The 12,028-nt window shown below is 37.3% G+C and overlaps 1 protein-coding gene across 4 annotated transcripts in view; it reads left to right on the forward strand.

Annotated features, from left to right (window-relative positions):
• Positions 1-11,795, forward strand: part of CLSPN (claspin) — a 21,713-nt gene extending 9,918 nt beyond the window's left edge. For 3 of the 4 annotated variants that reach the window (XM_025041409.1, XM_025041411.1, XM_025041412.1), the window contains 15 exons: positions 464-655; positions 2,306-2,553; positions 3,476-3,654; positions 3,755-3,819; positions 4,375-4,577; positions 4,906-5,060; positions 5,632-5,858; positions 6,431-6,542; positions 7,559-7,634; positions 7,857-7,960; positions 9,916-10,080; positions 10,183-10,304; positions 10,553-10,680; positions 11,017-11,122; positions 11,689-11,795. In XM_025041409.1, the coding sequence (XP_024897177.1) occupies positions 464-655; positions 2,306-2,553; positions 3,476-3,654; positions 3,755-3,819; positions 4,375-4,577; positions 4,906-5,060; positions 5,632-5,858; positions 6,431-6,542; positions 7,559-7,634; positions 7,857-7,960; positions 9,916-10,080; positions 10,183-10,304; positions 10,553-10,680; positions 11,017-11,122; positions 11,689-11,780 (2,174 nt within the window). In that variant the 3' untranslated portion in view covers positions 11,781-11,795. The remainder of the gene's footprint in view (positions 1-463; positions 656-2,305; positions 2,554-3,475; positions 3,655-3,754; positions 3,820-4,374; positions 4,578-4,905; positions 5,061-5,631; positions 5,859-6,430; positions 6,543-7,558; positions 7,635-7,856; positions 7,961-9,915; positions 10,081-10,182; positions 10,305-10,552; positions 10,681-11,016; positions 11,123-11,688) is intronic. The other variant, XM_025041410.1, reaches the window with a different exon arrangement.
• Positions 11,796-12,028: the final 233 nt, after the last annotated feature.

Below are 12,028 nucleotides of genomic sequence, written 5' to 3' on the forward strand. Positions count from 1 at the left end.
CACTGACTGGATCGACCATGATTTTCGTTTTTTTGTTTTTTAATTGCCCATAAGAGTGCTAATAAATGGTGAAATGTTCAAAATAGGGAATTTTTAAAAAGGAGAATGAAACCAATGAAAAATTAAGCCCCAGAATAATTGAGAATTACAGTATTTTTTCTGCCAGTTCGATACTTAAAAAAAAAAAATGCACGTATTTAGAAACGTCAGTTGTAAATTTCTACCCTAAAAAGATTTTCGAAGTGTGCTGAGAAAGAACAGTTGCAGCAGTCAATTGGTTTGGCTTAAATTATTTGAATTCAACACAGGTGTTAGTAGCAAAGGAGTGTCTGGTGTTTCTTGAGTTTTTCTTCCCTACAACTTTGTCAAACTTAAAAAACTTAGCTTATAATTCTTAACTAGAATCCTAAAGGAAAGAGTTTGAGCATGGCAAACTGACATACTGGTTGACCTTTTGGTTTAGAACTGGAAGCATTGAAGCAGCGTTTCTGGAAGCATGCTAATCCAGCAGTCAAACCCAGGGCTGGTCAGAAGGTAAATGTGAACATCGTAGTGAAAGATGTGGGCACTGATGGAAAGGAAGAGCTAAAGGCAGATGTGGTACCTGTGACTTTGGAAGCTGAGAAGCTGGATGAAGTAAGCCACACAAAACCAGGTACTTAAGTTTACTTTTTTTTTTTTCAGCTTCATACTTTGTACTCTGTCAGGTCTTTTATGGCTGCTGAAGACCTTATAGTGAAAACTTGCAGAATCTTTTTTTCTTCAATACTTTAGAGATTGAACAACAGTACCTCTAGCATGATTCACATGTAGCATTGCCTAGATATGTGGGGTTGGTAAGATGACTTTATTTCTTAAAATAACCTCTGTCTTATTTTAAGAAACTAAATATCCATTGTAGAAAATACATAGAAAGAATAAACAAAAAACTACAGTCCTCTCTCAGAGACAATTTCTATAACCATATTGTGTTATATCTATCCTTTTAAACTCTCTTTGCATATATGTATGTTTTTTTAAAAAATCAGTGTAATCATGCCATTCCTTCTGCTGTGTAATCTGCTTTTTTATTTTAACAATGTACTAGAGGCAGATCTGTTGTTCTTACTCCCACTTTGAAAATACAAGTGATATGTCACATGGAAAAAATGTAAAACACTGAGAAAAAGGTATAAAATGAAAAATTAGTCTTCCCAAAGGCAACTGTTAACATATTTTGTGTTCTAGGAAAATTCATATGTATATGCCATTGTGTGTCTTGTGTGTGTGTGTGTGTGTGTGTGTGTGAGAGAGAGAGAGAGAGAGAGAGAGAGAGAGAGAGAGAGGGAGAGAGGAAGAGAGACAGATAGACAGAGACACAACACAGACAGACAGACATTGAATACTTACTCTCTCAATGCCAGGCATTGCTTTAGGTACTTTACAGTAAATAACATCAATATCCTTATTTTATATATGGGGAAATGATATACAAAGTATTTACACAGCTCTGTTACCAGCAGCCTAATCCAGACCACCTAACTCCAGAGCTCAGACACACATTATGTTGCTTTGGAGGTTTTTTTTTTTTAAACGGCTGCCTAATATTCTATTGTGTGAATATAATATGATTTATTTAACCATGTTCCTGTTAAGGAACATCTTGTTTGTTCCAGTTTTTGGTTTCTGATACAGTGTTACATCCTATTATGAGATATACGTTGGTATATCTGGATGCAAAATTCTTTACAATAGAATCATTCAGTCAAATTTTGATATATATCTCATTGTCCTTCAAAATAGTTGCATCAATTTATACTCTGAATCACGATGTGTAAGAGTTCTTGTTTCCTCTTGTTAAATATGTCAAAAATAATATCTCATTTTCGTTTGTATCTTTTAAATTAGAGGTGAAGTTAAACATTATTTTAATTTATTAACAATATATGTTCATTTTTCTGTGAACTCCCAGTTCATATTTTTTGCCCATTTTACTCTTGAATTGTTTCTCTTTTTTTTCCAATGGCTTCTTTGCCAGACTCCTGAAGTCCCACTACACGTGCCCCACCCCCGCCCACTTTTTGCCCTTTTAATAGTAAATTTACAATCCCAGGGTATAGCACATAATTCTGGAAGTTCTCTTTTATACTTCAATTCATAACAACACCCATTTGTTAAAATAACAAAAGCCTAGAGTGCTAAGGTCTCTGATTTTCCTTTTGGAATGTGACGATAACGCTCTGGAGTTGCCTGGAATTCACACTCACGTTACTGTAGTATGTAGTCAGTCATCGTGTCTAGAGCATTTCTTCATATTTCTGTTCAGGTGAAAAGCTTCTGGTGCTGAAAGCGAAACTTCAAGAAGCGATGAAACTGCGAAGGTTTGAGGAACGCCAAAAGCGCCAGGCATTATTTAAACTAGATAATGAAGATGGATTTGAAGAGGAGGAGGAGGAGGAGGAAGAAATGACTGATGAGTCTGAGGAAGACGGAGAAGAGGTGGAAGAGGAAAAGTTAGAGGAAGGAGAGGAGGAAGAGGAGGAAGAAGGCAATCAGGAGGTTTCTGGCAATTATGTAATTTTGTTACTTGGTCACAATGAATTAGAGAGAATCAGATCTGAATAAGAGTATAAGCATATTCGATTTGAATAAAATTATAATAAGTGTGTTCAATTGTATAAGATTTTAGTGGCAGAGATGAATATAGCTAGCTCATATGTAGCTAAATCTTAGTGCCTTCAGTTCTGTCAGCACCAGTGAACACCTGCAGTTCATAGAGCTATGGCTTGTGTTAGTTTACAAATTGTAATATAATGCTGATATTGAGATGCCTTCGTATGAGTAGGGACTTTTATCTCTGTTGTTTATTTAGTTTATTCAGAATAAAAAGCGATTTTAACCTTGCCCAGGTTGATGTCTGGAATTAATTTTCAGGCAGGCCGAGACCTTCCTGAGTTAATTTCATTTTTCATTGAGGAGGGTATTTATCAGAAGGGCTTCTTGCTCTCCTTCCATAGTATTGTTTTCTTCTGAGAGAAGATTGATGATGATAGGACTTTTGGTAATAGAAAAAAGTAAAGCTTCCTTGTTTGAATGCTGGGGGCGCTTGAAAGAGTCGGTTAATATTTAACCAGGGTGAAGAAAGAAGAAAGCAGTGGCTGCGCTGGGCAGCATGTCACAGTGTGGTGAGTTTGAGATCCGTAGTTGCCCTGCAATCTCAGGCTAATCTTATAACCTCTCACTGGTAATTTTAGACTTCTTTCATAATCTTGTAGCAATTTGGGGTGGGTAAAAGGTAAGGTGAAGTAAGTATAAAAGAGCTCTAAAATTGTCAGGGAAGATTATGTTAATGATAATAGTTAGACTGAGCCTCCTACAGGTTTACCTTTTCAGATTTAAGGTGTGACCAAGCAGCCATATTTCAGGCTAACAGTGTGTTTGCTTTCAAATGTTTTGATGTGTATTATTTTGTTTTGGCGCGGCATGATTGATAAAGGTTGCAGAATTCCTTCTCAGTAATGAAGAAATAGAAACCAAAGATGAGAAAGAAATGGAAAAAGAAAACAATGATGACAGTAGTGAAACTGGCAAGTCAGTTGGCCTTCTGTCTGTCCTCAAGCCTCTCTCATCAGATTCTACCTTACTTCTCTTTAAGGACAACTCTTCCAAGATGGGGTAAGTAGTTTTCTCTAAGGAAAAATAAGATTCCCTTCACTTTGCCACTCTAGTAAGAAGCAGAAACATACTTCAAGTAATTTGCATTCTTATTTTGTAGTTACTTTCCTGGTGAAGAAAAATCAGAAACAGATGAAAACTCAGGCAAAAGGACTAGCAAACTAGGTAAGTAGTGACTCTTGGGCAAAATGTGACTTCTTTGATCCTCCAACTTTGATACTGAAGGACTACACTTCCATAAGGTTCATTTTTTGAACCTTAGTGGACTTTTCCCAGTCTTAAATGTGGCAATGGAAGCAGTTTATGAATTAGAATATTTTTCTTGGTTCAGTTTTTGAAAACTTACACGCGGTTTCTTTATAGTTGACCATGGGCATATAATAGGTCTGTAGCGAGTATGTGTTGATTGTGTGATCTATAAAACATTCCTATCATATATAGATCAAAGGAAGTGACTGGAAAATGGCGAGAGTGATCACAGGCATTAGGCAGGGTGACATACAGGAACTTTCAGGTGTTACTTAGCTCAGAGAGATAAACCTTGACTATATAATACACTCTTAGTACTGTAATTTACCTTTAGCTTCATGCTTTGGAACATATAACTTGAGAGTTTTGCTTATGAAGGTTACCTGACAGTTTCATTCTCAACTCTTTTTCTTAAACATATCCACCTTACTTCTGGAAACACACGCTTAAAAGTTATTTCTCTTTCTTTAGACGAAGATGATTCATGCTCATTGCTAACAAAGGAGAGCAGCCACAATAGCTTTGAGCTCATTGGCTCCACAATTCCATCCTATCAGCCCTGCAATAGACAAATAGGCCGTGGGACTAGTTTTTTCCCTTTCCCGACAGCAGCAGGATTTAGATCTCCTTCCCCTGGGCTATTTCGAGCCAGTTTGGTCAGCTCAGCTTCTAAGGTAAGATGGTAATGGCTTTCTGATTTCCTCCCCCTTTTGCTTCCCACAGTTCTAAATAAAGTGTGTCCAAGCTAACCAACTCCCACCACATTATGTATGTTCAGTTTAAAAATCCACCTCCTTTGTGTATTAAACACAAGCTCATCCAGTATTTTTACTTTCTTGGAGATAGTTTTCTTTATGCTTCTCTTGGCTATACATTGTCCTTCTCAACTACAATTGCGTGAGAGTAGATTAAATATTGCAAATAGCAACTTCTGTTGTTGTCATGACAGTGAATGACATTTGTAAAATGTTTTGTTTTTGTTTGGTTTTATTTTGGTGCCAGAGTTCAGGAAAGCTGTCTGAGCCTTCACTTCCCATAGAGGATTCCCAGGATCTGTATAACGCCTCCCCAGAGCCTAAGACACTTTTCCTAGGAGCAGGAGACTTCCAGTTCTGTTTAGAAGATGACACTCAGAGCCAACTGTTGGATGCAGATGGGTAGGTAGTTTTATGTTTCTGTGGGTGGGATGGTGCTGGGTACTGCTTAATTTTGTTTAAAAATAAAGTCAGCTTCTGTCACTCCATCTGTGCTTTCTCTTCTGAGAAAGAGAAGGTGTACAGACCATTAGTATTACATTCTACAAGTTTGAACAAAGTCTCTCCAGAAAATAAACATAAATAGCCCTTGCTGGCATTCTGATCCTTTGATCTCTGCCTTATTTGAAATATATTGCTCTTGTAAAGGGATCACATTTCCTTGTATCCATCCTACTATGTTATGATTGCTGGATTGAGACCTGTGGCACATTACATGGACATAACAGCAAGCCCTATCCTAGCATTATCTAAAGCCAAAATTATCCTTTACTCTTTATCTTTTAAATAGCATTTATGCTTTCATGAAACCTCCCCCTCCCTCTTTAGATTATCACAAGGCTAAAGGTTGAATCTTTTGTCTTCTGGTTTGGGATTCAGCTTCTAACTTTGGTATTGGAAATGAGATGAGTTTTTCACCCACTACTTTGTTTTTTCCCTAGAGAGTTTTTTATACTCTTCATTGTGCTTGTAGGTTCTTAAATGTTAGAAACCATAGGAATCAGTACCAAGCTTTGAAGCCTCGATTGCCATTGGCCAGTATGGATGAGAATGCCATGGACGCTAACATGGATGAGCTGTTGGATTTGTGCACTGGAAAATTCACATCTCAGGCTGAAAAAGCTTTGCCCAGGAAGAACGATAAGAAAGAGAACATGGAGGAACTTCTGAATCTTTGTTCAGGAAAATTCACCTCTCAGGGTAAATATCCAAACAAAGAGCATCAGGCTCACCACAGCCAAATATCTTAAGTCAGTACCCTTGAAAAGAATCTTCTTACTCTCAAGTGAAAAGTTTACAGAAAATGGGATGCGATGGATTCTTGTATGTAGGTTGAATTTACTGCTTAGCCTCTGACATTTAAAGCACTTATTTTCTTGTGATAAAATATCGACTTAAGATTGCTCTAGCTTTGGCCATATGATTTGTCATTTATAGTTAATATATGTGCAAAGCTTAGAAAAGTGTCTGGTGTGTAGTAAATATAAATGCTAACTTATTATTTCCACTGGTACACCACTTCCTCCCCCTGACAGCAGAGGCTGTAATGTAAGCTCTGTGAGAGTTGGGATCTTTCTCTTGTTCACTACTGCATCCCTGGTACCTGGAACATAGTAAGCACTAAATAAGGATTTGTTGAATGAATGAGTAGCTGGTGAGCTCTTTTTAGCAAACTTTAGAACTCCATTGAGCTGGCATGTCTTAGATGACTGGGAAAAGTGGATAAAGCTGTCTTTCCTTGGTCACGAATCTTTTTCTTTGTTATTATGTAGATGTCTCCACTCTGGCTCCATCAGAATTAAATAAGCAAGAGAAGGAGAGCAGCATCAGTGATCCATTGGAAGAAGCACTTGCTCTTTGTTCAGGTTCTTTCCCAACAGACAGGTGAGTCTCAGTGATTGGTAGGAACTTGGGAAGGCTTGATCTTTTGATGAAATTCTGGGGTCAGTTTCTCTGTGCTTAGCAATAACCAACCATCTTAGAGGCTTTATATCCTGGCTGAGAGCATTGAAGAAGGTCTGAGCGCTCCACATCTCTAAAAATTAGAGAAATGCAAATCAAAACCGCAATAAACTACTACCTCATACTCATTAGGATGACTACTGTCAAAACAAATAAACAAATTTTTTTTAATGGAAAAATTGGAACCTTTGTGCTCTGTTGGTGGGAATGTAAAAAGAAGCTGCTGTGGAAAACCAAATGGCAGTTTCTCAAAAAATTAAAAATAGAATATGATTTAGCAATTCTGTTTTTGGATATATACACATATGAAGTGAATATGGACTCAAATAGATATTTGCACACCCATGTTCATAGCATCATTATTCAAAATACTCAAAAGGTAGAAGCATCCCAAGGGGATAAACAAAATATGTTTTGTGTTTTGTTCGTGTGTAAGCAATGGAATATTATTCAGCCTTAAAAAGGAAAGAAATTCTGATATGCTGCAACATAATGAATTGTGAGGACATTATGCTAAGTGAAATAAGCCAGTCACAAAAATACAAATACTGTATACTCAATTTTCATGAGGTACTTAGAATAGTCCAAGTTATAGAGACTGAAAGTAGAAGGGTGATTGCCAGGGGCTGGGGAGGAAAGAATGGGGAGATGTTTTAAGGGTATAGAGTTTCAGTTCTGCAAGATGAAAAGAGTTCTGGAGGTTGGTTGCACGACAATGTGAATGTACTTATTGCTACTGAACTGTACAGTTAAAAATGATTATGGTGATAAATTTTATGTTATATGTATTTTATCATGATTAAAAAAAAATTTTAAGGCGTGATATTGTTTCCTGATTCTTGAAGAGATTGTTGGTACTAATAAAATACTTTCAGTTCTTAAGTTCTTGTAGTTGGCTTTCAACAACTTATTTTATTGATTTGTCAATTTGCATTTAGGGAAGAAGAAGGTGAAGAGGAGGAATTTGGAGACTTTCGGCTTGTCCCAAATGATAATGAGTTTGATAGTGATCAGGTGAATTCAAAGAGAGCAAAGTAATCATACCTGAATTCCATGTATTGCTGCTGTATGGCTTTTTTTTTCCTAGTCTTAATTCTTGAAAATTTTAAATTTGGCATTTTAACAAAAGCAATTTCCTAGAATAAGATGTTTGGGCAGAAGTTTATAAATCTTGTTTTAGTTGAGGACATGTTTTACTCTGTGTAACTTTGGGTGTGATCCTGTATGATTTTGCAGGATGAACTTAGTGACTCTGATAATGAAGATGTGGCAGCGGAAGACTATGAAGATGATGATGAAGAAGAGCTCCTGAAGCAATCCGAGAGGCTGAAAAGGAAAATGTAGGTGTTAGGTCCATTTTTTCAATTTCTAGAAAGCCCTCCCAACAGTTGAGTTGTAGCTTGCCACCTTTTTTACCTAAATTTGCTGGTTCTATTTTTGCTTTTTTGTGGTTAGCACAGATGAAATAAAATCCATTCACATGATGTCTCTTGAATATTCAAAGACAGTCATTTCCTTAGGTGATTTCTATGCTGAATATCTCTGGTTCCTTCAGCTCTTTCTCACGTGGCATTGCTTTCATATTCCTCACGTTCTGGATATTCTCTTTATTTTCACTTGTGGTCTGGCTACTGCTGTACGTAGTGGAACAACCACATTCTTTGTTCTGGATGCATTCTACTTAGAATGTAACTGAAGGTCATCAGAACTGATTCACTATAGATCCTGAGGATCTAGTAGACAATTAAAATTCTCTGTATCTTTTTTTCCTATGAATTAATGTCATTCCAAGTTTTCCTCAACCTTGTCTTGAGCAAATGACTCCCATTTATTTTTCTAATATTTTGTTATTATACTGATCATGTAAGTATACCATTTATTTTAGAATATTTAAAAGAATATAGAAAGATTTAAATAAAAAGTCATCTATGTCCACCATCCAGAATATTTATGGAAGTATTGGTGGTGGTTATTGCCTCATAACCTTTTTTATTATATATAACTATATAATATATAGTTACGTAATATATTATTATATAGTTGAAATCTGTACAGATTTTTTATATGTACAATTTTGCTTTCTTTTCCACTTAGCAAATCCATGAGCAATTTCCCATGATGCTACATAGTTTTATAAAGAACATTTTAATAGGTAGTCAATATTATATGTGGATGACTTTTGGATTTCATTTATAGGACATCATATTGATCCCTATTAGATTTATATTATTGTTTTTAGCCCATTCCATTCTTTTAAGACCAGTTTTCGGTTCTAATTTGTCACCTGTCAAATTAATTATCTCACAGCATTGGGTCATCTATAGATTTTTCTAAGGCAGTGGTTCTTAAACTTTATTTAAGTGCAGAGTCCTTTGTTCAGATGTAATTTTATAAAGAATGACAGCTAAAAGTTGAATTCAAAGAGGGTAGATGGAAAGATTGGGAAACTTAGTGGCTAGTAGCCCTGAAAGAATTCCCCAGAAACCCAAGGATTTAGAAAAACTCAGCTTTAAAAAAATAACGAAAGTCTGTGATAAAATTCAGCCTTCAAAAAGGCTTCAGACTTTACTCATCAGTATAGATAACAGGACTTTGAACCCAGAGTGACAGCAGTTAAAAAAATAATGAAAGTCTATGATAAAATTCAGCCTTCAGAAAGGCTTCAGACTTCTGCTACTCATCAGTGTAGATAACAGGACTTTGAACCCAGAGTGACAGCAGTTTTGTTCTCAATGGGAACTGAGGTCAGAAAAACTAACTAGTAGTGGTTTTGATTTCCAGTAACTTTGTGCCTCAGTCATGCCTCTAACTTGGGGGTCAAGATTTGGTAGACTGTAAGAGATCCCAGTCTATTTCCGACCCTGTACTATCTCTAGTCTGTCTCCTAAAGCTGATGAGCTTAATATAAAGCAAGATAATTTGAACCTTCCAGCACCCATGTCTCAATTGTATAGAGGAGATCGAGAGTTCTGGCTTTAAAGTCACCAGCCTAATTGAATCCAGGCTCTATTACCTCCTAGCTGTGTGACCTTGGGTAAGTTGTTTACTCTCTGAGTCTCAGTTCCTTCAACTGTAAATTGAAGGGAATAATGGTACCCCCTTCTGAGATTGTGCCCTGTAAAGCACAGTGGCACACAGGATGATGAAATGATACTTTTAAGTATTATCAAAATGCATTACTATAAAGTTTATTGTTATTATTAGAAGTGGCTCTATGTTCTACTTTTCTCATTGCTTCAGTATTCTGTGTGTGTATTTATCATTGCATTTTCTACTCTTCAAAATTATTTTTCAGGAGATTGAAAAAATACCTGGAAGATGAGGCAGAGGTATCAGGGAGTGACGTGGGAAGTGAAGACGAGTATGATGGGGAGGAGATTGATGAATATGAAGAGGATGCAATCGATGAAGTACTTCCTTCTGATGAGGAACTACAGAGTCAAATCAAGAAAATACACATGTCAGTATCCCAATAAGCCCTTCAGTGCGATGGGGTATGCCTTAAGGCAGACCCTATAAACAGCCAGAGTGGATTTGAACACTATCACTTCTCCTGTTGTAGGAAAACGATGTTAGATGATGATAAGCGACAGCTCCGTTTATACCAAGAGAGGTACCTTGCCGATGGGGATCTGCACAGCGATGGTCCTGGACGAATGAGGAAATTCCGATGGAAAAACATAGGTATCTTGGTTGTTGCCTTTAGAAGCAAATGGTACAATGTGCATATTTGTCCAGATTAAGATGACAAATGGAAATCAAAACTATTGCAGGCTGTTATGGAGCACCTGGCTGTAACCATTATTTTCTATTACTGGGTGGGAAAATTTTGTGTCAGTATGTGGTAAATGATAAGAGTTCGTTTGTATATGTCCAGGCATCCTCTCCTATGGGAATTGCAGGATGCTGAGAGCCTTAACTCTTTGCTTTAGATGATGCTTCCCAGATGGACTTGTTCCACAGAGACTCAGATGATGAACAGATCGAAGAACAGCTTGATGAGACAGAAGCCAGATGGAGGAAGGAGCGAATTGAACGAGAGCAGTGGCTTCGGGACCAGGTAGAAAGTTTGCAAGAAATTTGCCTCTTCTGTCTCTAGTGCATGAGGAGAGGAGCTAGCCACATAGCTTGTCATGGCAGTTTCAAACTCTTAGGCAACATATTGCTATCTCTTTTAATCTTCAAATTTTCTTCTGTGTTTTGAGGTTTACTGTGGGCGATTCTCTTCATGTTTCTTTGTCGAAAATCAATTTTTTTTTTTTTTTTAGTCTAAAACAACAAAAGGTTGGAAAAAGGAAAACTAATAATATCCCAGTTACCTTAGCTTCATAATCCAGGCTATACTATTTGGGGGAGCTGTAAACTTTCGTTAATACTGTCTGACTTTTATTTTCAGGCACAGCAGGGGAAAATTGCAGCTGAAGAAGAAGAAGAAATTGGGGAAGATAGTCAGTTTATGATGCTGGCCAAGAAAGTTACAGCCAAAGCACTGCAGAAAAATGGTGAGCTCTTGGTCCTCCTCAGGGTCTAGTCCCCTGGATTGTTAGTGCTGGAGCTTTGGAGGTGACTTCAACCTTCAGGGGCTATTGCAGCTTAGTCATGGGCCTGTATCTAATATTGTCTTAAGAAGGCCCTTCAGAAGTGGGGAGAGTTGTGTTCTTGGATCTTAGGCTATTGAGTGGTAGACGTTGTACTTGTGAGTACGTACAGATAGCTGCTTTTGCATTGTTTTTCCATTTTTTATTTAGTTGCCTGGGATTATATACCTAAGTGTTAGAGCTGGAATTCGAACCCAAATATATCTAACTCCAGAACTGAGGCTCTTAAACTCTACTCTGCACTCTTAGCCACTCGTTTTTTCTTATTACTGTTAATGTTTAGTCGTTAAGTTCAGCTTGGTTCTCTGTCTTTATGTCACCACTTGCTATAGTTTCAAGTCATCGTTGTAGAATAATCAGATTCCCTATGGCTTTAGTTTATTGGTATAGTTAAAGGCTTCTTAGCTTGTTTAGATTTCAAAGTAATCCTCCCCACTTTTGCCCAGAACAAACCTCTCTGTTCTTTTCAGCCAGTCGCACTGTGGTTATTGAAGAAACAAAGTCTTTACTTGGAAATCCTTTTGAAGCCATCAGACTGGGAAGTGCCCACCAGGTTGGTTGAGGACCTTGTTAGCCTGATGTCATGATCTGCAATGTTATAAAGGCCCAGGTCAAGCTAAGGGAATACTCTGTCACTAGGGGAGGGAGGTGGCTGTAGGAAACAGAAGTAAATGGCAAAGGACACTGCTATTTCTTTTCTCCTGAATGGGGTAGGATGTGTCCCCTCAATACCTGAGGAGGCAGGGAGAAACTGACTTTTCATCCTTTCTTTAACACTTGGAATTTGATACCAGATGACTCTTCTTTCCT

The sequence above is a fragment of the Pteropus alecto genome, unplaced genomic scaffold (assembly GCF_000325575.1).
Source record: "Pteropus alecto unplaced genomic scaffold, ASM32557v1 scaffold39, whole genome shotgun sequence".
Classification (NCBI taxonomy): domain Eukaryota; kingdom Metazoa; phylum Chordata; class Mammalia; order Chiroptera; family Pteropodidae; genus Pteropus; species Pteropus alecto.